General features: G+C 35.7%; 1 protein-coding gene across 3 annotated transcripts in view; it reads left to right on the top strand.

Annotated features, from left to right (window-relative positions):
• The window catches only part of TEX9 (testis expressed 9), a 205,797-nt gene that overhangs the window by 102,170 nt on the left and 76,266 nt on the right, over nt 1-27,361 (top strand). Inside the window, exons 1-2 of one of the 3 annotated variants that reach the window (XM_079912287.1) lie at nt 20,125-20,151; nt 20,253-20,344. The exons of the other annotated variants lie outside the window; for them this stretch is intronic. Coding sequence (XP_079768413.1) covers nt 20,131-20,151; nt 20,253-20,344 — 113 coding nt within the window. The 5' untranslated portion in view covers nt 20,125-20,130. Of the gene's footprint in view, nt 1-20,124; nt 20,152-20,252; nt 20,345-27,361 lie in introns of those variants that run through there. 3 annotated transcript variants of the gene reach the window in all.

Here is a 27,361-nt window from a genome sequence, read left to right as displayed (position 1 = left end):
TGGATTTTTCTATAATAAATACGAGTTAAAAAAAAAAGAGGGATAGAAGCAAGCAGGATAGGGAAGGGGAAAGAGCATGCAATGATGAGGTCGCAGGTTAAGTCTGACTTAAGAATGGGGCTGGGTCCTCTGGAATATAAATCACACTGACAGTTTTCCCAACTTGAGGCAAGAGAGCCAGGCTTTTAGACTTTTAGGTCGGTCATTTACTAACACCCCAGCCACTAACCTATGCACCTGGAATGCTTCTTTTGTACTTTGAGCAATAAGTAGAAATTTGGAAAAATTTTTTTAAAAGTGGCCTCATGCTGTTTACTTTCTTCCAAGATTTCCTGGTTAATTTTATTGGGGAGTAATAACAAAAACCAAAGTGTGGAGTCCCTTAAATGTTCCCATTGCTCAAGCTGTGATATTTGAGCAGGAAAATAACAATAAAAATTATTATTATTTTAAGAATTGATGTAAAATGTGAGTCTGTGAAAGGAAGTGAGAATATGCAAAAGAAAAATTAATATAAAGTATTTAAAAAGATAATCATAATTATAAAAATGTTCACTTTAATAGGAAATCTTTAATGTTAATTCTAGGTACACAGGAGAGTTACTGATAGGCAAAAATGCTGATAATTTTAGAGGCAGAGGTGGAAAAGATAGTTCTTTTTAAAAAAAGTTATGAGTTCATATTGATCTTCCCAATTTATCATATATGCCGATACCCAACTTTTTTTTATCAACTATGTTTTTTTTGGCAAGTGAGGTTTTCTATTACACTGACATAGATTTAATTCCATGCCAAGCCCTGTGCTGAAGCCCAGAGTCTAGAATTTTAAAAGTTTAAACATGAACTTTCAACTCAGTACTAAAATACCACTCTTTCCCATTTTCTTGGTGCTATTATTGGTGGTCACTACTCTTGTGACCCCGTAAGAATAATAGCTAATAATATGCAAGGAACTCTTCTAACACTTCATATTATTGCTGTCACATTTTACAGTAACCTTATGAAATAGGAAGTATTGTTATCCTCATTTTTCAGTTTAGAAAACTAAGGCTCAGAGAGGCTAAGTGTAATTGTCGCATAGCTAGTAAACAAATGAGCCACATGACCACCTCTGCTCATTTTAGAAAATGAATTTCATGGTAGCTGGTTTTAAAAACTAAAAATGTTAAGAATAATTTTTTCTGTGGTTGTCTGTTTTACTTGAGACAACAATCTTCCATCTACCCATCTGTGGTCAAGGAAGGAAGTAGGGGCAAATATTATGGTTCAGAACATTCAGTATTTTATTAAAGAGAAAGAAAAGAAGCTCTGTGTGCTGGAGAAAAGTTGGTGTTGCGATGAGGGGTGGCAGAAATAAACACACCTAAACACTGGTCCACTGCAATGAGTTCCTAAAGAGATAGTAAATTACTTTTTTAAAAGCCTCTGTATAAGAAAAATAGGCAAGAGTTTACATTGGACTGAAATACTCTGCTCAGGGACAAATGTGGCTTTCTTAAGGATTTGGGGGTATGTCATAGTTAAATAATTCAGAAACAATTAAATATAATTATTTCACCTGGTTATGTAAGGAACTGACAAATGTGTTCTGTTTTCCCATCCTTTAATATTCCTTTCCAGTGACAAGCTAATCACCTCTGTTTCCTTCTTCATCTGTCTAATTTCCTCCTTCAAGCAGAATGTGTAGCAGTATGCAGTTCGAAGGAGCAGAAGTGAGAAAACATCTCCTTTCTTTTTAAGAGTTTTTAAAAGCTTTTTTTAAAGAAAAATTTTTTCTTTATTCCTCTATTCAACTCAGTGGTGCAAAAAGGATATAAATACTTTTTAGAATTTGTGGAGGTACAAAATACTTTTCTACTGTAGTTTGGAGTCTCTGTGCTTGAGGTCTCTGCCACTGGCTCAGATACTTTGCTGTGTTATTCTAAAATAAATGTGAAGTTTCAGAGCTGGAGTACAGGAAGTCTTGCTGTAGTGATGATCAGGTACTATCATCATTCCTCACTCCACTTAGGCTCTGATTCAAACAAAACACCTGGTCTAGGAAAAGTATAAAACAGTAGCAGCCTGGAGAACTACCCAAAGATGCCTAAGGGGACATATCAGTTGTGGTCCCAAAAATGTCATGATTTTTTGATTCATTTCATTAGGCCTTGAGCTTGCATTGGTCCTTAAAAGGTCCCTAACTAAAGTGAAAATATTTGTGGGAGGAGTAACAGTTTAGAAGATAGTCAATTAACTGATAGCTTGCTGTGGCCAAGACCAGGCAAGAATATGCCATATAATGAGTGTTTAAAGAGTCTGTAGCATGTGTGGAGGTGGAGTTGGTAAGATGGAGGAAGGGCAACTGTAAAACATTTCCATAGCTTGATTGAAGGTCACTGTTTCAGGAGACCCTTGTCAATTTTCCCTTCATAGGCTATCAAACCCCAGACACTTAGGATACAATGTTTTCCCTGTCTCTTGAGAAAAAGATGAAAATAATTTGTGGCTATTAACCATGTTTTGTAGGTCTTGCCAGATTTTGTGCACCTTTCTATGAAAGATACATTTCACATTATAGCAATCATGGATCCAAAGTAACTTTGTTTGAAATTTATGCCAGGTTTCTGTTTATTGTCTCCAGTTAAGGACAAAGAAAGATCTGCCTAATAAACTGTCTCAAATGAGATAATGGAGTTATGATAGGATACCATCATTATTGAACATTTCAGCCCAAACAGCAATTATAAGAAGGTTAGAACTCCATCCTCCTTTGAAGAACATATCTGTTGTAGGCAAAATCCTCTGGATTTGCCCCCAAAATGTCAGAGTGTGTAGTTTCACTTGAACATAAAAAAATTATTTCACAAGCAGAGGACTAAGACTGCACAAGGGTTGGACTGCAGCCAGTGTGGTGGTATTTGCATGTTGTGTAATATTGTTTTGAATGGAGAAAAATGAAAGGACGGCAGAATAATCCTTGACTGATCTCTAGGTTTTTAGCTAGTCAAAATATCAGGCCTAGCTAGAGGTTATTAACTCTAGATTCAGCAAATGTCTTAAGCAGTCAGACTTAGCAGTTGCCAAAATATTGAGCTCAAAAAATTTCTGGCTTCATAAAATCATTTAAAAATGTAGTCACAAAGATTGAGTTATGTGTAAAAGAGAGAACTGCTGTTTTATCTGGCACTGTGTATTTCTTTAATCATTCAAAATGTTATTTAAACTAAAATACCAAGCTGAGGTATACAATATGCTTCCTCTTGATTTCTCTAAATCCTAGTGCCTAATTTTGTTAAGGAGGCACTTTAGACACTGTTGTCATTCTCCTTAGTACTTGAGATGAGTGGGAGAGGATGCATGATAAGTACATAATGAAGCTCTTAGTGTGAAGGTATCCATCCCTGTAAGTGAGCTTAAAGCTATTATAAGGTGAACAAGATTGAAAGAGAAGCAACTTCGATACTTTGGGGAATTAACTTCATTCAGGGGAGTTAGCTTGTGCAGGTTTAAAAGGACTCCCAGACAGAAGTAGGTTGGAAAGTGTTGAGTGATGAGGTGTTAGGTGTGAGGTGCAGGCAGAGATGTTAATTGCTGCATTTCTATTTCAAGCTCTGCCATGTGTCTTCCATTAGTATAAACCTATTTAAATTATTTACTTCTCTTGACAATGCAGTGGCTGATGGCACTTCTTGTTTATTATCTCTGTTGTTTTCAGTATTCTTACTGTAATATGATGCTTTTATATCAGGTTACTGAATAGCAGGAAACATGTTTGCCATCACATCAGAAATATATTACTTTGAAATTTAAAAATAAGCTTTTCATACACAAAATTTTAGTTACTCCACCCAAACTCTGAAATAAGATAGTCAGTTAATAAAGACTAAGCTCTGTAACATAATTTCACACTAGATGAGAGTGCTTGAAAACTACATTTCTAAATATCTTTGAATTATTTTTCCCTCTCCATCTTCTCTCCAATTCAGCTCATTGTCTAAACTACCTAAGGTAAGTTCTTTCATATTCTTATACAAAACTGATAAATATTTGGATCCTTGTAATATAGGGCCTAATGCTTGGGTGCCTGACCTGCTCACAGCCCCTTTCTGAACAAATAGACCAGTAGCAGCCCTTAAGCATAGGTGGCCATGCTCAGGTTTATAGGATCTCAACACCATAACCACAGTTGATTAGACCCAAAGGTAGCAAATGACCTGGCAAGCAGATGAGTGAGCCTATTGTGAGAGCTTTGGCCAAGAGTGGTGCCCAGGTGCCCCGTAACTGGCCAATACCAACAAAGACTTCTCTTGGAGAGTTTGAATGAGACACTTGTTTTGAAAGGGTTATTTCACTGTTCTTGCCCGGAGCAGTAGCAATAAAGACAGTGACTGAGTCGTGGAGCACTAGAATGGGGAGCAATGAAAGTCTACTGTTGTCTGTATGAGGAAGTAAGTAGATTGCTAAAGTTCTGTTGTTTCCTTAATGACACCCCAGTTCTCCATGGCCTGGCTATATGGCTTTTGAGACGATTTCCTTTTCTTCCAGTGACCTCCTCCTGTATATCCACAATAGAGACTCATTAATTGAAATAACATGAGAGTGTTCCGTACAATCCTAAAAAGCCCAGATCAGTACTTCTCAAATTTTAACATGCATACAAATCTCCTGGGGATCTTGTTAAAATGCAGATTCTAATTCAGTAGCTGTGGGGTGTGGCCTGTGATTCTGCATTTTATAAGTTTCCAAGTAATACTGGTGCTGTTAATCCATGGTCATGGATTGCACTTTGAGTAACCAGGGTTTAGATAACACCTCCTCGATGGGCTACGTGCTAAATGATTGATTGATCTAAAGTTCCTACTAGGAAGTAACATCTATAAAGATTATTTTAGTCTTCAACAACAGAATTTTAGCACTGGAGAAATCATCTACTTCAATGCTGTCTTATCTATTCAGGCATATGGTATATGAGAAATACCATAGAATGGGATTGTGTATAAACAACAGAAATTTATTTCTCACAGCTGTGGAGGCTGGAATTCTGAGATGAGGGTGCTAGCATGGTTGGGTTCTTGAGAAGCCCTCTTCTAGGTTGCAGGCTGCTGACTTATTATATTCTTACATGGCAGAGAGCAGAGAGAGAAAGCGAGCTCTCTGGTGACTCTTACAAGGGCACTAATCCTGTTCAAGAGGGTTCCACCCTCATGACCTCATGTAATCCTAATTACCTACCAAGGCTCCACCTCCTTATACCATCACATTAGGGAGTGGGGTTTTAACATGAATTTTGGGAGGACAAAAATGTTTGGTTCATAACAAATGTCTCAACCAATGCCAGAATCTTTTTCTACTGTATCCATGATGTGTGGTCTCATTCAGCCTCTGAGTGAATGCTTATTAGTGATGAAGAATACACTACCCTACAAGACTTTCTATTCTACTGGCAGACAACTCTGGTTATGAGGCCTCTCAAAGGCAGGGCCTAACTACAGTGAAACCTACTCTAAATGTGCAAAAACTATGAATTAGAGGATTTTAAAATAATCATATTTACTACCTATTGATTGTCATGACAACTCTACAATATGGGTTTCTCCATTTGACAAGTAGAAATTGAGGCTCAGGGTAGGTAAGTTACTTACCCAAGTTTGCACAGCTATTAGATGGTGGAACCAGGAATCACACCCAGATCAGAGTCTAAAGTGGGTGTTCTTTGCACAATACTATATTGTCTTTCAAAGTATAATTTTGTTTCTTTCAAATGCTTTAAATGTCTAATTACCAAAACAGTTTCTTAGGTGGGACCTCTGCACACAGAGGTCCTCTTCCTATTCATTTTATTTACTGCTGTTGGATGAATTGTCCTTAAAAATAAATAAAATATATAGTACTTCTCCAAAGTTCAAGGAGCCTTCGACGTTTTCTCACTGTCCTTCACTCCTTATTACTCCCTGCTACCCACTGTTAACACTGTATGGGACATCCCAGTCTCCTCTTCCCTTCCCTCCAAATACAAATGATTCTTTTGTTTCCCAATGTTTGCCAAATGTTACATATTCTTTAAGGCCCAGGTCAAATCCTTCAAATGTATTTTTTCCTTCCCCGTGAAGTTTTTCCTTATTTCTCAAGACATTTAGGAGCTTTCCCTTCTTGAATTCCTATAACAACTATTACATGTTTTAGCCCTTTCTGAATCACAAATTCTATCATATTGTTGTCTTGACTTTTACATTTTTTCAGTCTCATTTCCTCCAACATCATTTAAACATTTTATAAACTGCTAACATATAGCTTTATATGTAATGGATTTTCCTACGCAGCCCAATTTATACCTCGGAAATAGCATGTATTTTATTTTTATACATTTTATAGTTGGCTACAGACAGAATGTCAGGACAGGATTGTTTTCTTAAACTTTGTACTTTTAACATGTCTAAGGGTTAAATTCTGATTTTGAAACACTTTAGAGAAAAATAAATTATTATAGTGGTTATAAAATTAAAGTATTACTCTAATTTAAAATTTTATCAAAAACAGTGGGGTTGGCGGTCATAAAAACCTGGCTTTTAACCCCAAAGTTACTGTTAATGACCCATGTAACCTTGAATGAATTTTTAAATCTCTCTAGATTTAAAAGGTTGATTTCCTAATTATTGAAAATGAAGAGCCTATGCCAAATACTGTACTCCTCTAAAATGTGATGATTCTATAGTATAATTTCATCTGAAACTTTAAAAATACTTTAAGTAGGTTGGGATTCCATTCTAGTTAACGTTAAGGATATCTTTGATGGTTACAATTACCAAGCTGTGTTTGCATCATGCACATTTTGAGCTGAATTCTCATTAGCTACCCGCCCCCCAATAAACCTTTTCTGTTTCTAGTTTCTAGCTCCATATTATTGAATCAACTGCAAATGTTTATTCGTGTCACGCTCAAAGTGATGAATATTATTGGATAAAGGTCCGGAATTCACAACATCCTTTGAACTCCTGCTTGTTTTCACAATGTTTCCATAGCTAAATGCTCTGTTTTATACATTCTCATCACCCCAAAACATTATTTCAAAATACATGTGGTGACTACATAGAATTACAAACATTCCTAATTTTTTCCAAATATTTGCAGAATTGAATTATGAAAGACTAGTTTTGAATGGGCAAGTTCCATTTAAAGTGGAGGAAATCAAAAGCACTGTTTCAAAAGTTTATCAAAGAGTACTTCCTTATTCAAGAGAGGTATTGTGAGAGATGATACGTGCCCTCTATGACTTGACTGACAGCTGAGTCTTTTAGTCATTTTGTAGGTAACAAGTATTATCTGAAAGACACCAGAAGATTGGTATTATCAGAGCAGGACTTGAGGAGACCTCTGTCATTTGGGGGATGACAGATCAAAATATGGTACAGCTTTTCAACCAGGTCTAATAATTATTACACATAAACATTGGCATAGAGAAAATTTTGAATAATTAAAGCTAAGGCTCAGCTTTTGCTCAAGAAGGGCTATGGATTTTACACACTCTTTTCTGACCTCATCTGACATTAATTACACAATGTTTGAAGGTAGGGAACAGCTGCTGAAAATTACATAACAAAGAATAGTGTGGGTGAATGTGTCTTGTTTGCTGCCAGTTGTCAATCTTCTGGGGAAGAAGAACATCCAGAAATCATCTCTCCCTCCCCAAATAGATTATTAAACATGCTTAGTTAGGGACAGTGGTGAGATGGAAAGAAATTTTTCTTGACTATTCATTTTATTCATTCAGTGTGACTCTTATAAAAGGTTGACTTTTTTTTAAATTGAAGAATAGTTGACTTACAATATTATATTAGTTTTAGGTGTACAACCTGTAGAGTGATTCAGTATTTTCATAGATTATACTCCATTTAAAGTAATTACAAAATAACGGCTATATTTCTCTGTGCTGTACAATATCTCCTTGTTGCTTATTCATTTTATACATAGTATTTTGTGTCTCTTAATCCCATACCCCTCTCTCATCCCTCCCCCTTCCCTCTCCCCATTGGTAACTACCAGTTTGTTCTCTTTATCTGTGAGTCTGTTTCTGTTTTGTTATATACATTCGTTTTATTTTTAAATTCCATATATAAGTGATAACATACAATATTTGTCTTTGACTTATTTCACTAAGCATAATACTCTCTAGGTCCATCCATGTAGCTGCTAATGGCAGAATTTAATTCTTTTTCATGGCTGAGTAATATTCAATTCATCTGACAATGGGCATTTATGGTTGCTTCCATATCTTGGCTATCGTAAATAATGCTGCTATGAAGATTGGGGTGCATGTATTGAATTAATATTATAAAAAATATTTTTTCTCATAATAATTTGAAAGCAAGTAATTTGAATAAACAGGATTTACATAGGCATCTACACTTATCATAAAAGATTGAAGAGCTAATCCATATATTAATAACAGCACCATTTTCTGCGGTGAAGAGAAAGTGAGAACTTTCCCTGTATGAATTTTGTCACAAAGTTCTTTGATAACTGAAGCTGGAAAACACATTTAAAGTTTTTCTACTAAACTTATGACCAGGAAGAAATAAATTAAGTGAGTTCCATAGTCCTTTTCATATTGCCCTGACTGGACTGTACTTGTTTTCCGTTTATAACTACTTTATGCATTTTGGTGTATAGTATATTTGATTTATTATATTGTTTGCATTTGTTGAGAAATACTCAGATTTTATAAGTTTGTTTTAATTCAATTTAATTAAATTAATGTATATGCTGTTGTTTTTGGTTCTACTATTTCCCTTCAGGACAGCTATGTTGAAAAATGAATAGTCACTTCCCAATGATGCCACGATGAAATGTTCAGCTTTGGATGTTTTTAAGTAAAAAATGAAAATAACAATTACTGCTGAATTTCTGATATCTATAAAAACACTGGGGAAAAAAACAAAACCATATTAGCACTCTAAATTAATAGAGAACACTTTTGAAAATTATAACCTACAGCTTTCTGAATTGTGAGAAACTTCTTTTAAAGTTACATTAATATCAGTAAAACAAATTTTTGACCATGATTAAAATTGTGAGTTTTAAATGACTTATTTAAAATAAAATGTAACAAAAAGTGGGAAAAAATCTAGCAAAAAGAGATGATGTGGTAAAAATTTAAAGTGCCATATGTAAAGAAATTGGCAAGAGGCAATTCAGTTGGTCAGGCCTAAGCTTCAGATTTTGGGATATGGACGGATTCAAAAGAATTATGCAACCATCTTTTGGCACCAAATTCCTCAAACATATTGTTGATAGTAATTGCCTTCCACTCATTCCCTTATAACATGGCTTCTAATTCTTCTACTTTACTATAAATATCCTTCCTGAGGCCAGTGGCTTCTTTCTTGCCAAATCCAGAGATCTTTTCCCAGTCTGCTTATTGCTCAGTCTTTCCACTGTATTTTAGACGGGTAACTTCATATGTGTTTCATTTTATTTTTAGCATTGTACATATTACAAAAGTAATATGTGCTCTTTTTAGTAAATTAGAACATACAGATTTTAAAAAATCATATGTGATAACAAAGGCTGACATTTTAGTGGAATCTTTCCTCGCTTTTAAATATGTTTATATACTTTGCACATTTGTATCCTGAGTTAGGTCACTTGGGGTCAGAGGTAGGAATCATTCTTACATTAATACTCAGATGTGGCTGGCTTTTGCTCCACCTGCTTAAAGAGGACATTACGCACTTTTGCAGTGTCCTTCAGTTATTACTAGGAGTCCCTAGAGGTGTCTGTCCTGTAGTTACAAACAAATCTTACCTTAAAGGTACTGCTACTGCTCTGTGAGATATCCACTTCTCTCCCATTGGGCATTGTAAACTCTGCTGAACACCAGCATTGGCTTTTTAGAGTCCTTGAATTGGCAAAGCAGGACTTATGTCCAAAAGTAAAAAGATGGGGAAAAGAGAGACCAGGAAAATGACCAATGAAAAGAATGCCTAGTTAGTTATTTTTATAGCATATAAAATTGACCAACTAAAAAGCATTATTGGAGATAGATTATTACATAATAATAAAAGGTTAGTTTCACGAGGATTTAAACATTCTTTCTTCTACCACATTTCAGTTCTAACATGTCCTTTTTTTTCTCACATTTTAATATATCTGAAGTCAGAAGGCATCTTATAGTTACAGTGAGATAAGTGGCAGAAACAGTGTGATCATCACTGCTTGAATATTCACTCCAAAACTTGCAAAATGGAGTCAGAAGCATGGAAGAAAATCTGGAGAAAATAGTAGTGCACTCAATAAAAGTTGCACAGCTAAACTTGATGATACAGAAGAAAGTATTATATGGAGAAGGATGGATATCCTTGAGTCAGTTGAAAAGCGATTCAAACAAGTCAGACTGAGTATAGGAATTTTTAGGAATGTCTTAACCAATCTGTTTTTCTCCAGCTTTATTGAGGAATAACTTACACACAGTAAAGTTCACCCATTTTAAGTGTATAGCTTAATGAGCTTTGACACTTATATGTACTCAGGTGTCCACCACCACAATCAAGGTATAGAACATTTCCAACAACTAAAAATTCCTCGTGGCCCTTTTCAGTCAAGGCCTTCCTCCCTCCTCCAGTTCCAGGTGACCATCGATCTGCTTTCAGTCACTATGGTTTGCCTTTTCCAGAATTTAGTATTAGTGGAATCGTATAGTATATGGCCTTTTGTCTTTGATATATGTTTTCATTTGTCTTGGGTAATTACAAACTAAATTGCTGTGTTGTATGGTAACCATATATCTAACTTTATAAAACACTGCCAAATTGTTTTTTATATGGTATGGAGTGTGGATCAAGGTTAACTTTTTCTCATGGATTTATAATTGTTCTAGCAATATTTGTTTAAAAGCCTATTCTCTGGCTCCATTGAATGCCTTTGCACCTTTATTAAAATGTGTGGGTCTACTTCTAGACCCTCTTCTCTTCCATTGACCCACATGTCTACATTTTTTGTCAGTACTACACTGTCTTCATTACTGTACTTTTAAAATTAGGTATTGTGAGTCCTCCAACATGGTTCTTCTTTCTCAAAATTGTTTTATCTAGCCTAGTTCCTTTGTCATTCCACATAAATTTTAGAATCAGCTTGTTGATTTCCACAAAAATCTTGCTGGGATGTTGAATGGAGGGAGCTGACATCTTCACAATATTGAGTCTCCTAAACCAGGAACATGGAATATCTTTCCATTTATTTGCTCTTCTTTGAAATCTTTCATCAATGCTTTGCAGTTTTCAGCATATAGATTTTGCAGATATTTTGGTCGATTTTTACCTAAGTGCTTCATGTTCTTTTGGTCCTATTGTAAATAGTGCTGCATTTTAAAATTTAACTTCCAGTTGTTCATTGCTAGTATATAGAATTACAATTAGTTTTTGTATATTGACCTTGTATCTTACAACTTTGCCAAACTCAGTAAGTAGCTCCATAGATTTTCGGGGGTAGATTTTTCAGAATTTTCGAAATAGACAATCATGTCATTTGTGAATAGAAACAGTTTTACTTCCTCTTTTCCAAGATTGCTTGATTGATTAACTTACCTTATTGCACAGGATAGAACCATCATTCATAATGTCCAGTATGATTATGAATAGGAGTAGTGAGAGTAGAAATTCCTGTTTTGTTCCTCATATGAGGGAACAGCATTTGCTTTTTTATCATTAAATATGAAGTTAGATATAGTTTTTTTTGAGATGCTTTTTATCAGGGTGAAGAGGTTTCCTTCTACTCCCAGTTTGATGAGAATACAATTTTTAGTCTTACTTTTTTCTTTAAAAAACACCACATGGTAGGCATTATTATTGATAGGAATTTTAGAGAAATTATTTATTTAGACCTACCTGCACATTTACCATTTTATTTGATTACCATTCTTCTGGCCTCTCAAAATGTTCCTCTGGTATTATTTTCTTTCTTCCTGAATTACATCATTTTGAAGTTCCTTTAGTATGAGTATGTGGGTGGTAACTCTCTTAGGTTTTATTCATCTGAAGATATCTTTATTTCTCCCTCTCTCTTGCAATATAATATTAGAGACTGAGTACACAGATCTAGACTGAAATTATTTTCTTTGATCACTTTGAGGGTATAATAAAACCCCCTCATAATAAGATTCATGAAGATGGAAAATTTCAATTGTGTAAAAAGAAGGGTGGGCTTATTGCGAAAATTAAAGAAATGAGTCATCTGAGTCTGTCTAGCTGATTGGCTAGAAGTTCTAGTGGTCTGGCTCTATAATTAAAATCTTTGCTCATCCTGGTTGTGGTTTAGCACCACTTGGTGGTGGCTGTCTGCTTCAAAATAAACATCAGTGGTGCCAATTCTGGATCCTGTCTCACTGGCTGGAACTTCCAGGTCAGTGGCAGCATTAATAGTAACCTCCTGTTTAGCTGGGGCCCATTTAGTCAGTCTAATCAAAGGAGATTTAGCTAGAAGAATAATGGCAATAGAGGGCCCCTGCCTCCCTGTTTCCTGGGATAGTGTGCTTACTTTTTTCTCACCCAGCCTTACCCTTTCCTCCATATCCTGTACCCCACTCACATTCCTATCCCAGAAGATAAAAGTTTATCCCAACCAATTTGGGGCTAGGCAAAAGGCAGCCAATCATTAATGATTAATTGGTGATTAATCACCAATCATATTTGACCCAAATTCTCATTTATAATGGGGCTTATTATCCTAGGATTTCAGTCATTATTTTAGTGTCTTCTAGCTTCCAGTACTGCTATTAAAACATCTGCTTTCAGTCTAATTGCTTCTTTCTAGGTTGTCTGTCTTTTTTCTCTTTGGCTGCTTTAAAGATCTTTTCTTTTTCTTTGGTGTTTTGGATTTTATGACAGGCAAATAGATTTTAAAATTTATCCTCTTTGTGACACTCTGTGCTTCTTGAATCTGTGCATTCATTTCTTTCCTAAATCCTAGAAGATTCTAAGTAATTAACTTTTGTAATATTGCTTCTCAATTCTGAAAATCTGTCCTTGGAATCTGCTTATTTATATGTCAGACCTTCTCAGTCTAACTTCTGCAATTGTTTAACATTTCTTTTGTATTTCCCATGTCCTTATCATTCTCTGTTCATTCTGGATAATTTTCTTAGATATTTTATGCTTTGCAAATCATCTGTGTCTAATCTGCAATTCAACCCATCCACTGAGTGTTTTCATTTCAACAAATGTGTATTTGATGTCTGAAAGCTTAATTTGAATATTTGTCACATTTGCTTGGTCATTCCTGATAGTCTCTTGTTGCTTGCTCATCATTATGATTCTATCCCTTATTTCTTTAAATATTTTCTAAATAGATATTCTACATTTCACAGCTGATACAATTTTAATATCTCTCTTGGGAGTTCTAAATATTTATTATTTCTTCCCATTTTTCACTAATGGTGATTTGTTTCCTTTATGTTTGGTGGGTTTTTTGTTTTGTTCTGTTTTTTGCGGTACGCGGGCCTCTCACTGTTGTGGCCTCTCCCGCTGCGGAGCACAGGCTCCAGACGCGCAGGCTCAGCGGCCATGGCTCACGGGCCCAGCCGCTCCGCGGCACGTGGGGTCCTCCTGGATCGGGGCACGAATCCGTGTTCCCTGCATCGGCAGGCGGACTCTCAACCACTGCGCCACCAGGGAAGCCCTGCTTGGTGGTTTTTGATGGTGAACTCACATTTTCTTGATCTTAATCCCGGAATCTGGTGGGCTTAATTAGAGATCTTTTTCTCTGAAGAGGATTTGTGTTTGATTCTGCTGGTAGCCTGGGGGCACTACCAGTCTGGAAGTATTTTAGCCTTTTTCATTTCGTTTAGTAGCTTAGAGCAAGGGTCTCAAGTTCAGCTCCTTCATATTACTGTTGACTTAAACACAGACTGAGCACAGTTCTTTTATGGGCATTTTCTCAGATTAGTTCTTTATTTTTAATTGCCTATTCACAGAATCAGTTTTGTTTATTTGAGGGAGCAAAGAGCTGGAGGGGGAGATGTCAGCAGGATACATAGAAATTTTCTCTGCGTCCTTCAAGTTTTCAGCAATGCATATATATTTGTCCATTTGATGGTTTGTTTTAATAGAATCTGGTTGATTTGCAGTACAAGGATGCCCCAGATGATTTAGCTTACAATTCTTTTGGAGAAGTCTCTTTCAGCTTATTTTTTTTAAAAAAATAGACTTTATTTTTTAGAACAGAAGTAGATTTACAGAAAAATTGAGAATAGAGTACAAAGTTCCCATATATCCTGCACCCAATTTCCCTTATTATTAACATCTTACATTAGTATAGTACATTTGTTAGAATTAATGAACCATTATTGATACACTGTCATTAACTAAGTCCATAGTTTATTCATATTTCTTTGGTTTTTAAACCTAATGTCTTTTTCCGCTCCTGGATTCAGTCCAGGATACGACTTTACATTAACTTGTCGTGTTTCCTTAGGCTCCTCTTGGTTGTGACAGTTTCTCAAACTTTCCTTGCCTTGCCTGACCTTGATAGTTTTCAGGAGTACTGATCAGGTATTTTGTAGGCTGCCCCTCTATTGGAAATTTTTTACTGTAGAAAAATATACATAACATAAAATTTACCATTGTAACTATTTTTAAGTTTACAATCTGGTGGCATTAAATATATTCATAACATTGTTCAGTGATCACAATCGTCCATTTCCAGAACTTTTTGATCATCCCAAACAGAAACTCTGCACCCATTAAAAAAATAACACGTCAGTCCCCTCTCTCCCCATCTCCTGGTAACCTCCATTCTATTTTCTGTCTCTGAATTTGTCTACTCTAGATACCTCATATAAGTAGAATCATACAATATTTGTTCTCTTGTGTCTGGCTTATTTCACTTAGCATGTTTTCAAGTTTCATCCATCTTACAATGTGTATCCAAATTTCATTGTGTGTATATACTACATTTTGTTTTATCAATCTTGCTTATAAGTTCCAGAAGATTTTTGTTGATTCCTTGGGATTTCTCCATAGACACTCATGTCATCTGCAAATGAAGGTATTTTATTTCTTCATTTCCAACCTGTATACCTTTTATTTCCTTTTCTTGCCTTATTACTAGCTAGGACTTTAGGTGTGAGAGTAAATAAGAGTGATGAGAGAGGATATCCTTGTCTTGTTCCTGATCTTTGGAGGAAAGCATTCAGTTTCTCACTATTAACTATGATGCTGGGTGTAGGTATTTTGTAGATGCTCTTTATCAAGTTGAGGAAGTTCCCCTCTATTGCTAGTTTGCTGAGAATTTTTACCAGGAATGTTGTTGGATTATCTCAAAAGCTTTTGCTGCATCAATTTGTATGCTTGTATGATTTTTCTTCTTTATCCTCTTTATGTACTAAATTATACTGAGTGATTTTAGAATGTTGAACTGTCCTTATTCACCTAGAATAAATCCCACTTGGTTGTGTTGTATAATTCTTTTTGTACATTATTGGATTCAATCTGCTAATATTTGTTAAAGACTTTTACATCTATGTTCATGAGAGATATCAGTCCATAGTTTTTCTTCTTATAATGTCCTTAACTGCTTTTGGTATTAGGGTAATGCTGGACTCATAGAATAAAGGAAATGTTCCCTTTATTTCCATTTTTTAGAAGAGATTGTGGAGAATTGGTATCATTTCATCCTTGAATGTTAGTTGAATTCATCAGTGAAACCATCTGGGCCTGGTGCTTTCTTTCCTGGAAAGTTATTGATTCAGTCCTTGATACTCAGATTATCTATTTCTCCTTGAGTGAATTTTGATAGTTTGCATCTTTCAAGGAATTGGTTCATTTCATCTAATTTATCAAATTTCTGGGTATACAGTTGCTGATAGTATTCCTTTATTTTCCTTTTAGTGTTCATGGGATAATTAAAGATGATCCCTATTCCATTTCTGATAATGGTATTGTATTGTTTATTTAAACATTTTTCTGTATATTATTATTATTATTATTATTTTGCGGTACGTGGGCCTCTTGCTGTTGTGGCCTCTCCTGTTGAGGAGCACAGGCTCTAGACGCGCAGGCTCAGCGGCCATGGCTCACGGGCCCAGCCGCTCCATGACATGTGGGATCTTCCCAGACAGGAGCACGAACCCATGTCCCCTGCATCGGCAGGCGGACTCTCAACCACTGCGCCACCAGGGAAGCCCTCTGTATATTATTATGTTTTTACATCTTAAAAAAGGTTTCTGGCTGGGGAGGGACTCCTTGGCATAGCCAATTCTTGGAGATAGCAAAGGGCTCAGCCAGGTGTGTACCTTAAATATACCAACTGACTAATGCAGAGTCATACCTCCTCTATCTTGCCTGTACACCTCAGGAGGCAATATTCCTCTATTTTAATCATCCCAGGGCCAGATACCAAGCAAGTAGGAACAGACCCTAAAGCTTAAAGGGCTGCTGAAATGATTCAAACTAGCCAATCCTAAACTGTTCACTCTGCCTTACTTTTTCTATAGAGTAGTCTAGGTTTTCCCTTCACTCATGTTTTCTGCCTCCTAACTACTCTGAGTCTTTTCCATATATCTCTGCATGCCATGCTGTGCCTCCCAATTCTAGGACCTATGAGTATAATGAACTTTGTTTTCATGAGCCTCTTCTATACCTTCTCTTGTGGTTGCACCTGACTGACCTGACTGACCATCACATAAAAGAACAGAACAGGTAATTTCCTTTTTTTCTTGGTTAGTGTGGCTAGAGGTTTATTGATTTTATTGATCCTTTCAAAGAACCAGATTTTGGTTTCTGTGATTTTCTCTGTTGTTGTCCTGTTTTCAATTCCATTGATTTGTTCTAATTTTTATTATTTCTTTTCTTTTGCTCTCCTTAAGCTTAAATAGCTCTTCTTTCTCTCATTGCCCAAGGTGGAACCTTAGATTGTTGATTTTAGATTTACCTTCTTTTCTAATATATACATTTAATGCTAAAATCCTAAGTGATGCTTTCATTGTATCCTACAGGTTTTGATAAGTTGTATTTTCATTTTCATTGAGTTCAAAATACTTTTAAATTTCTCTTTAGACTTCTTTGACCCATGTATTATTTTTAAATGTGTATTTAATCTCCAAATATTTTGGGATTCTACAGCTATTTTTCTGTTATTTATTTCTAGTTTAATTCCATCATGGCCTCAGAGAAGATAGTTTATATAATTTCTGTTACAGGTTGAATTGTGGTCCCCCAAAAGACATGCTGAAGTCCTAACCCATCACATACACACACCCCCCCTTAACATGTGAATATGACCTTATTTGGAAATTGGGTCTTTAAAGATGTAATCAAGTTAGCATGAAGTCATTAGGGTGGGTCCTAATCCAGTATGACTGGAAGAAATGCGATGTGAAGACAAACACACGTAGGGAGAATGCTGTGTGATTACAGAGGCAGAGAGTGGAATGATGCAGCTACAAGCCAAGGAATGCCAAGGAGTGACAGCCACCACCAGAAGCTAGGAAGATGCAAGGAAGGATTCTCCCCTACAGGTTTCAAAGGGGGCATGGCCCTGCCAACACCCTGATTTTGGACTTCCAGTCTTCAGACTGTGAAACAATAAATTTCTTTTGTTTTAAGCCACCCAGTTTGTGGTACTTTCTTACAGCAATTCTAGGGAACGAATATGATTTCTATACTTTTAAATTTATTAATGTGCATTTCGGGGCCCGGATAGTCTCTCTTGGTAAATGTTCTGTGTGACCTTGAGAAGGATGTGTATTCTGCTGTTGTTGGATGGAGTATTCTCTAAATGTCAATTAGATCAGATTGATAATGCTGTTTAGGGCAATTATATCCTTACTGATTTTCTGCCTGCCTGAACTATCAACTACTGAAAATGGGGTGTTGATGTTTCCCAATGTATTTGTGCATTTTTCTATATCTCTTTGCACTCCTATTAGTTTTTGCCTCATGTATTTTGACACTCAACTTTTTGGTTCATACACATTAAGGACCGTTATATCTCCTTGGAGAGTTGACCTCTTTATCATTATGTAGTGCTCCTCCTTATCCCTGACAGTTTTTCTGGTTCTGAAATCACTTTGTTTGAAATTAATGTAGCTACTCCAGCTTTCTTTTGATTAGTGTTAGTATGGCATAACTTTTCCCATCTTTTGACTTTTTAATTTTAATAATTTATTTTTAATGTTTTAACAACTTGAGTGATGTATTTCACATATCCACCATTCACCCATATAAAGTGTACTATTAATTGGTTTTAGTATAGTCACAGAGTTGTGCAAGCATCAGCACAATCAATTTTAGAACATTTTTATTACCCCTCCCCCACCAAAAAAATCTTGCAACCCTTTAGTCAACCCCCCATCATCTGCCAGGGCTAGGCAACCACTGAACTACTTTCTGTCTCTATAGATTTGCCTATTCTGGACATTTCATATAATATGTGGTCCTATTAGAATGGAATCATATGATATGTTTTTTTGTGAATTGCTTCTTTCATATAGCATATTTTCAAGGTTCATCCATATTGTGGTATGCATCAGTACTTCATTCCTTTCTGGTGCTGAATAATATTCCGTTGTACCAATATACTACTTTTTATTTACCTATTAATCAGTTTATTATCATTTGAGTCATTTCCACTTTTTGTCTTTTCTGCAGTAAACATTTGTGTACAACTTTTTGTGAGGGTATATGTTTTCATTTCTCTTGGGTATATAGCTAGGAGTGGGTTGCTGGATCATGTGGTAACTTTATGTGTGAACTTTTGAGAAACTGCCAGACTGTTTTCCACAGTGGCTGCACAATTTTGTATTCCTACCAACAGTGTTTGAAGATTTGAATTTCTCCACATTTTCTCCAACACTTGTTATTGTCCATCTTTTTTTATTATAGTTATCTTAGCTGGTGTGAAGTGGTATCTCATTATGATTTGAATTACACTTCCCTGAAGACTAGTGATTTTGAACACCTTTTCATGTCCTTTTTGGCTATATCTTCTTTGAAGGAATGCCTATGCAGGATACTTGCCCTTTTAAAAATAGCTCTTTTATATATTCTAGACAGGTCTCTTATTAAATAAAAGATTTGCAAAATTTACGTCCCTTTCTGTGGTTTGTCTTTTCACTTTATTTATGGTATCCTTTAAAATGAAATGTTTTTAATTTTGATGATGTCTAGTTTATTGATTTTTCTTTCTTTGCTTGTGTTTGTGGTGTCATTTCTAAGAAATCATCACCTAATTCATGAATATTTATACCTGTTTTCTTTAAAGAGCTTTATGGTTTTAGCTCTTGAGGTTAGGCCTTTGATCCATGCTGAGTTGATTTTTGTACATGGTGTGAGATAAGGGTCCAACTTCATTCGTTTACATGTTGACATCCACTTAACCCAGTACCACTTGTTGAAAAGACTATTCTTTTCCCCATTGAATGGTCTTGCTACCTTCGTTGAAGATCAGTTGACCTTAAATGTGAAGTTTATTTCTTGGATTCCCAAGTTAATTCAAAAAAAAACTGGAATTTTTGACTGCTTACTGTGTTCCGGGCACAATCCTAAGCACAAATGCACTTATCCCTCATAGTAACTCTGTGAGATGGGCACTATTCTTACCCCCACTTCACGGATGAAGTAGCGGAGATAATGATTTGCCCAAGCTAATAAGTGGCAGACCCAGGACATGAATTTAGACGACTGCCTTGAGAGCCTGAGCTTTTAACCATGCTATAAATAAATGTGCTAAGTCAGAACTTGGAATCCCACTAAATAGTTCATTTTAAACAAAACAGCTGGAGGTCAAATTGGCCACTTAGTTTGGAAAAACCACAACGGAGGAGGAGCTTTACTAGCTTGCTTCCTACTGAGTATTAGAAATGGACCTGTCTTCCTTGGTTGAAAGCCCTCCATCGCCAACTTAAGAATTTATAAATCAACGCACTACTTCGGCTTCTTCTGTTCTTCCAGCAGGACAGACGTTAGCCTTACCGGCGAGGAGCGGAAAGGCAACAGGGCCCACTCCTCAGTTCTCAGCCCCGCCGCAGCCTCGCGCTATTTTCTGCCAACAGTAGGGGCGTGGACAGAATCGCCCCCCGGGCTGGAGGCCGCCCGTGTTGTCGTAACTCTCGCGGGAAGTTGCGTCGTTGCCTCGGTAACGGCGTCGCGGCCGCGAAAGATGGCGGGGCGAAGTTTTAAGGTTAGTTCAACTCTACACGGCTGGGTAGCAGCTAGGTTTCGGGCGGCCCTGCGGACACCGGAATTCATTTAACTTTGGGTCTGAAAGTGTCTCTTTTACAGAGACGGGGCGTTTCAGGGACTCCGCTTCCACCACGCGTTCAGCAACCTGCCACACCTCGTCGGGACCTCCTCGCCAAGGAGGAAGAATATAAGTAAGAAATTTGGCGGTTCAGCTTTTCCTTTTTTTTCACTTAAATGAGGCTGCTTACATATACTTTTCCTGGTGACTGACTGGATCTTTGGGACCATTCACTGTCCAGCAGTTTATCATCCCGTTCGCTTGCCCTTCTTTTTAACTTGAGCTGCGGCCTCGTAGCTGTTGAAAGTGGGCGAAAATTTAACCCAAGTGAATAAACCTGTTCGTCAGCGAGATGATACCGCTAAAAGTAGTTTGGATAGCAGGAATTGCCACGAATAGTTCAGTTTCTACTTAAAGGAATTCTACTTAATTTCAAGTTCCTAGAGTTTACGTATGTAAATTTCTTTTAGGTTTGGTTTCTAAACTGAAAGCATGTTTCTCAGGGCATTTGGAATTACCGTTCTCATCCACATTTGGTGGTGTTGGGAGGATTTCTCTTCCTTATCTGCTGCCAGTGTAATTAGAGCTATCCTGACAACACGTGCTTTCATTCTTGGACCACTCCACTCTTCATCCCCCGGTTTTCATGCAGATGTCAGAGTAATCTTTTAATTTGATCTTGTCACTCCCTCGTCTAAAACTTTGCAGTGGTTTCCAGTTGCACTTCAAAAGCTCTGTCACACCTGGCTCCTACCTCTTGTATGATCTTGACCTCTCTCCTTTTTGCCTACCAGAGTGGCCTTTCTTGACTATGATAAGTAGGCTCCCCATTACTCTTTTTTAATTGTGTGATTAAAGTTTCGTTGCAATTAGCATAACTTGTTACAGTAAATTCATTTGTTAGTTTACATTTTGTTCTGTTTCCTCCACTGGACTGTTAGTTCCACAAGGTCAGAGACCATGTCTTTTATTTGCCCTCGTATATACCCTTACCAAAAAAAATATATTTAAAAAATTCACCCTTTTAATTTAAAGTAATTTAATTTAAAACTTGGGAAACATTCTGGCAGTTCCTCAAATGGTTTAACATAGAGTTACCAAATGATCTGTACTTAAAATTAAAGCATGTTTAGAGTTAAAACTGAAGTGTCCTTTCTTTAGATAAACTAGACATGTGTCAACTTGCATGTAGAAACATAATGATCTTCCACTGCTTGATGAAATGGGCCTGTTATTCAAGTATGAATGTACTTAATCAGTGGATCTGTTGTTCATATACAGCTCTGAATCAGCTGTTTTCAACCCAAAACATTTGTTTTCTTTACCATGCACCAGACAGCACTAAATACATGCACTGATTAGGTTAATTCATTTGGTTATTTAAAGATCTATTTGCATCTGGCCCTTCATTAAGGATATGCTCCTGATCAAAGTCAGGCATCTGTAGTAACTATTCGATTTTAGCAAAAGTTTTGTGGTAAAGGCTCCCACTTGTTACTTGTTCTGTTATATGCACTCCGAGGTGTGCAAATCTGAGGCGTTTGAACAGAGTAGCTCCCAGGCACTGCTTGAAACTTGTGATCACTCAGCACTATGCGCAAGGGTGAAATGTCTGGCCATCCTTATAGGCAAGACTATGAGTTCATAACAGAGTATTTTGCCACATGTTGTCTTGGTGGTAAGCATATGGGGATGTTGTTTTAATCAACTGAACACAGCACTTTCCAGGGATCCCAATGCAGAATCTTTTACAATCAGCTCCTGTCAAATAGTTGGAGGAAATAATCACTATATGAGACAGTAAACCAAGGAATATGCTGATCACTCAAGTCAATAGATATTCCAAGTCTTGTGCGTATATCATAAAACTAGAGAGCTAAACAATAAGATTACGTGACATCTGGTTTAATTGATCTTGATAACTGGAAGGGCAAGCCTTCCCCCAAACTTCTTGCCCATAAATAATAATTACATTGGATTTATAGATTAATTTGCAGAGAACTGACATCTTTATGCTGTTGAATCTACCCTTCTACGAATGTGATATATCTCTATTTACATGTGGGTGTTTTGGGTATTCATTAATAATATTTTATCATATTACTACATAAGAGTCTTGCATGTACAATTTTTTCAAGGTACCTTATAGTTTTTTCTTGCTATAATGAATGGCTCTTTTTCTACTACATTTTCTAATTGGTTATAAGTATAGAAACATTACTGATTTTTGTATGTTGATCCTAGACCTATATTTATATAGATTGTCAGCTCTGCTGAACTCTCTTACTCTGCAGAGTCCGTTGAGTTTTTTATAAAGACAGTTATATCATATGCAAATTGTGATAGTTTTGTCCCTTTACAATTTCTTCTACATTCTTTTTCTTGATCTGGTTAGAACTTCCAGTGCAATATGAAATAGAAAAAGTAATGGTAAGCATTTTTATCTTAGTTACGATTTTCAGGAGCCCACTTTTAATAATTTATCACTACATTTGAGGTTTGCTGTAGCGTTTTGGTATTTTTTTTTTAATCAGGCTTAAGGACGCCGTTTCCCTTAATTATTTTTTCATCAAGGATAGCTGATATGCAGTATTATACCCTTAATTTGTATTTTGAATGAATGTTAAATTTTAACAAAGCTTTTTCCCCCCAAATTTATTTAGGCAATGAAATTTTTTTCACCCCCTCATTTAATGTTTTAACATACTGAACTACAAAGGCAGATTTCTTGTTTTCTTTTAAAGTCCCTTGGATTAGATTGCTTTAATTTTATGGAGGTTTTTTTTCAGCTATAAAAAGAAATGAAATTGGTCTTGCACTTTTTTCTAGTTCTTTGCCTTTCTGATTTTGATGTGATTATTATCCTAGCCACATAAAATAAGTTGAATAGTTTTCCTTTTTTGTTTTAGTCTGTTCTTGGAAGCTTCTTGTAATCAGAGATCATCTGCCCTTTGATTAAAATTGTGAAACTGAGTCTAGTGTGGGTTTTTTTTTTTTGCCTGTGAATGCAGTTTCTTTAATAATTTTTGCTTCCAGAATAAATTTTGGTTATTTTCTAGTTTTCTGGAAAAGTGTCCACTTCATGTATGTTTTAAAATGTATTAACATACATTTATTCTAATTATTCTCTTACGTTTTAAGTTTTGACTGTATCTGTAACCTTATACACACCTTCTTTTGGGGACTTTTCTGTCAGTCTTGCTGGAAGGTGTATATGTTTTATTGGTCTTTTCACAGAATTAGCTTTTGGTTTTATTGCTAATCTATGTGATTAAATTTTTTTTTTGATTAGTCTTATCTCTATTATTTCTCTCTCTTCTAATGGTGGATTTATTTCTTCTTTTTTTTAGTTTCGTTTTTCTTATTTTTTCATACATACATTTAATTTCTGTATATTTCTCTCCAACCACAGCTTATCGGTATTTCAGTATCTGTTTTGATATATATATTTCTTTTGTGGTTATTTAGTTTTAAATATTTTATGATTTTTCATAGTGATTATTTTAGGAGTGTGTTTTTGTAGTTCCCAAGCATCCGTTTGTTTGCTTGTTTGTTTTATTTTTGTTATTTTATAATTTATTTTTAATTGTACTATGGTCAGAGAATGTATATAATATTGATTTTCAAAAATGTTTTGAAACTTAGTGGTGACCAGGTAATGTGTTGAATTTTTGTAAATATTCTGTGTGTTCTTTGATAGAAAGTGTATTCACTATTTGTTGACTCATATCTTAGATCAAGCTAGTTAATATTGCTGTCCATAACATCAGTATCATCACCATTTTTTTTCCTAGTACCTGTATTGGTTTCTGTTAGAGATGTACTGAAATTGGCTATAATTATGATTTAAAAATTTCTCCTTATAATTGTGTCCAGTTTTGTTTGGGGGCTATATTATTTGATTTATTTAAATCCTCTTGATGAATAATTCCTTTCATTATTATGTAGTGTCTGTTATATCTTTTCTCATTCCTTTATTCTCAAACTTTTTATGTCATTTAGCTTTATTAAGAGCATTTCTTTTATATTCTCTGGTAATTTCTGCCTTCTAATGAGTGAATTTATTTATATTATTTTGTTTATTAATTTGAAGTTGTTTGGGCCATCTAATTTTTTTTTTCTATTTATGCCTTTTCTTTGTTTTTTTTTCTGTCTTTTGTTGGTTGAATGAGTTTTCATTATGTCTTTATTTTTCCTTTACTGGTTTGGAAAGACCTTAGAATGTTTTAACTTGGTTTCCCTCATTTGTCAAGTTATATAATACTTATTTCCCCTTTGCTTTGAATACCCTTACCTGTTATTTTCGTATTCTGTACTAATTTAGATTTATCATCATGTTTTCTCATTTCTTTGCATTTTTTTTCGAGGTTCAATTTCCTCTTTTCTGAAGCATAGACCATTCAGTACTTCTCTGTATGAAAATCGGAGTCTTAAATTCTCCAGTCTTACCCGAAAATTTTGTTACTTTGCACTTATTCTTCAAAGATAGTTTAGCTGAATATAGAACTTGAAATGGCTAGTCCCTGCCCTCCCACCTCCCAATGGTCCATTAAAGATACCATTTCATTGTCCATTGGAATCTAGAGATATTGATAAGGCATCTACTGCCAGCATTTAAGATAGTCATGCTGGTAGACTATTTTTCTCTCTTCTTTTTAAATATTTGGTTTGTAGTTTAAAGAACATTCTCCTTGTCTTTGAAGTTCTGCAGTTTCACTATGATGTGTACAGGTGTGGATTTTTTTTCTTAATTCTGCTTGAGCTCCCTATATTCATTTCTGGAACATTCTCAGCATTATCTCTTTTTAAAAAAAGTATTGTCTTTTGTTTTATGTTTATTGCTATATTCTTCAAGTTTCAAATATTTGTCATTTTTCTTTTTGTTTTGTTGCAGTATACTTGATTTACAATATTATACCATTTTTGGGTATACAGCATAGTGATTCAAAACTTTTATAGATTATACTCCATTTAAAGTTATTATAAAATAATGGCTATATTTCCTGTACTGTACAATATATCCTTGTATCTTATTTATTTTATACATAGTAGTTTGTATCTCTTAATCCTTTAACCCTATTGTACTCCTCCCCCCTTCCCTCTCTCCATTGGTAACCACTTGTTTGTTCTCTACATATATGGGTCTGTTTCTGTTTTGTTATATTCATTATTTGCTTCATTTTTTCGATTCCACACATAAGTGATAACAGAGTATTTGTCTTTCTCTGACTTATTTCATTAAGCATAATACCCTCCAGGTCCATTCATGTTGTTGTAAATGGCAAAATTTCATTCTTTTTTATAACTGAATAGTATTCCATGGTATGTATGCAGATATATATATATATATCACGTCTTCTTTATCCATTCATCTGTTGATGAACATGTAGGTTGCTTCCATATCTTGGCTATTATAAATAATGCTGCTATGAACATTGGGGTGCATATATCTCTTCAGAGTAGTGTTTTCATTTTCTTTGGCTATATATCCAGGAGTGGAATTACTGGGTCATATGGTAGTTATATCTTTAAGTTTTTGAGAAACTGCCATACTGTTTTCCACAGTGGCTGCACCAATTTACGTTCCCACCAACAGTGCACAAGGGTTCCCTTTTCTCCACATCCTTGCCAACATTTGTTATTTGTGGTCTTTTTGATGATAGCCATTCTGACAGGTGTGAGGTGATATCTTATTCTAGTTTTGCTTTGCATTTCTCTGATGATTAACAGTGTTGAGCATTTCATGTGCCAGTTGGCCATCTATATTCTTCTTTGGGAAAATGTCTATTCAGGTCTTCTGCCCATTTTTTAACCAGGTTATTTGTTTTTTTGATATTGAGTAGTATGAGCTATTTATATAGTTTGGGCATTAAACCCTGGTTGGTCATATCATTTGCAAATATTTTCTCCCATTCAGTAGATTGTCTTTTCATTTTGTCAATGCTTTCTTATTTATTTATTTATTTATTTGCGGTACACAGGCCTCTCACTGTTGTGGCCTCTCCCGTTGCGGACCACAGGCTCCAGACGCGCAGGCTCAGTGGCCATGGCTCACGAGCCTAGCCGCTCCGCGGCATGTGGGATCTTCCCGGACCGGGGCACGAACCTGTGTCCCCTGCATCGGCAGACAGACTCTCAACCACTGCGCCACCACGGAAGCCCTGTCAATGCTTTCTTTTCCTTTCCTTTCCTTTCCTTTCCAATTTAATTAGGTCCTATTATTTATTTAGTTAGTTTCCTCTGCCTTAGGAGACAGATCCAAAAAATACTGCCGTGGTTTATGTCAGTGTTCTGCCTCTGTTTTCTTCTGGAGTTTTATGCTTTATGGTCTTACATTTAAGTCTTTAATCCATTTTGAGTTTATTTTTGAATATGGTGTGAAAAAAAGTTCTAACTTCATTCTTTTACATGTAGCAGTCCAGTCTTCCCAGCACCACTTATTGAAAGACTGTCTTTTCCTCATTTATATTTTTGCTTCCTTTGTCATAGATTAATTGCCCATATAAACGTGGGTTTGTTTCTGGGTTCACTATTCTGTTCCATTGATCTCTGTGTCTGCTTTTGTTCCAGTACCATACTGTTTTGGCTACTGTAGCTTTGTAGTATAATGATTATGGATCAATCGAAGAAAAATATATAACAATTGTAAATATATATGCACTCAACATAGGAGTATCTAAATACATAATGCAAATGACAACAGAAATGAAGGACAGTAACACAATAATAGTAGGGAACTTTAACACCCCACTTACATCAATGGACAGATCGTTCAGACAGAAAAATCAATGAGGAAACACTGGCCTTAAATGACACGTTGGACCAAACAGAACACATAGTATTCTATTCAAAGGCAGCAGAATACACATTCTTTTCAAGATCACATGCTAGCCCAAAAAACAAGTCTTAGTAAGTTTAAGTAAATTGAAATCATATCAAGCATCTTTTCCAACTACAGTACTATGAGATTAGAAATCACCTACAAGAAAAAAACTGCAAAAAACACAAACATGTGGAGGCTAAAAAATATGCTACTAAACCAGTGGATCACTGCAGAAATCAAGGAGGAAATCAGAAAATACCTGGAGACAAAAGAAAATGAAAACACAGCAATCCAAATTGTATGGGATGCAGCAAAAGCAGTTTTGAG

This window comes from Stenella coeruleoalba (assembly GCF_951394435.1).
Source record: "Stenella coeruleoalba genome assembly, chromosome: 2".
Lineage (NCBI taxonomy): Eukaryota > Metazoa > Chordata > Mammalia > Artiodactyla > Delphinidae > Stenella > Stenella coeruleoalba.
Note: the sequence above shows the minus strand (reverse complement) of the source record. Positions and strands in the feature narration are given on the sequence as shown.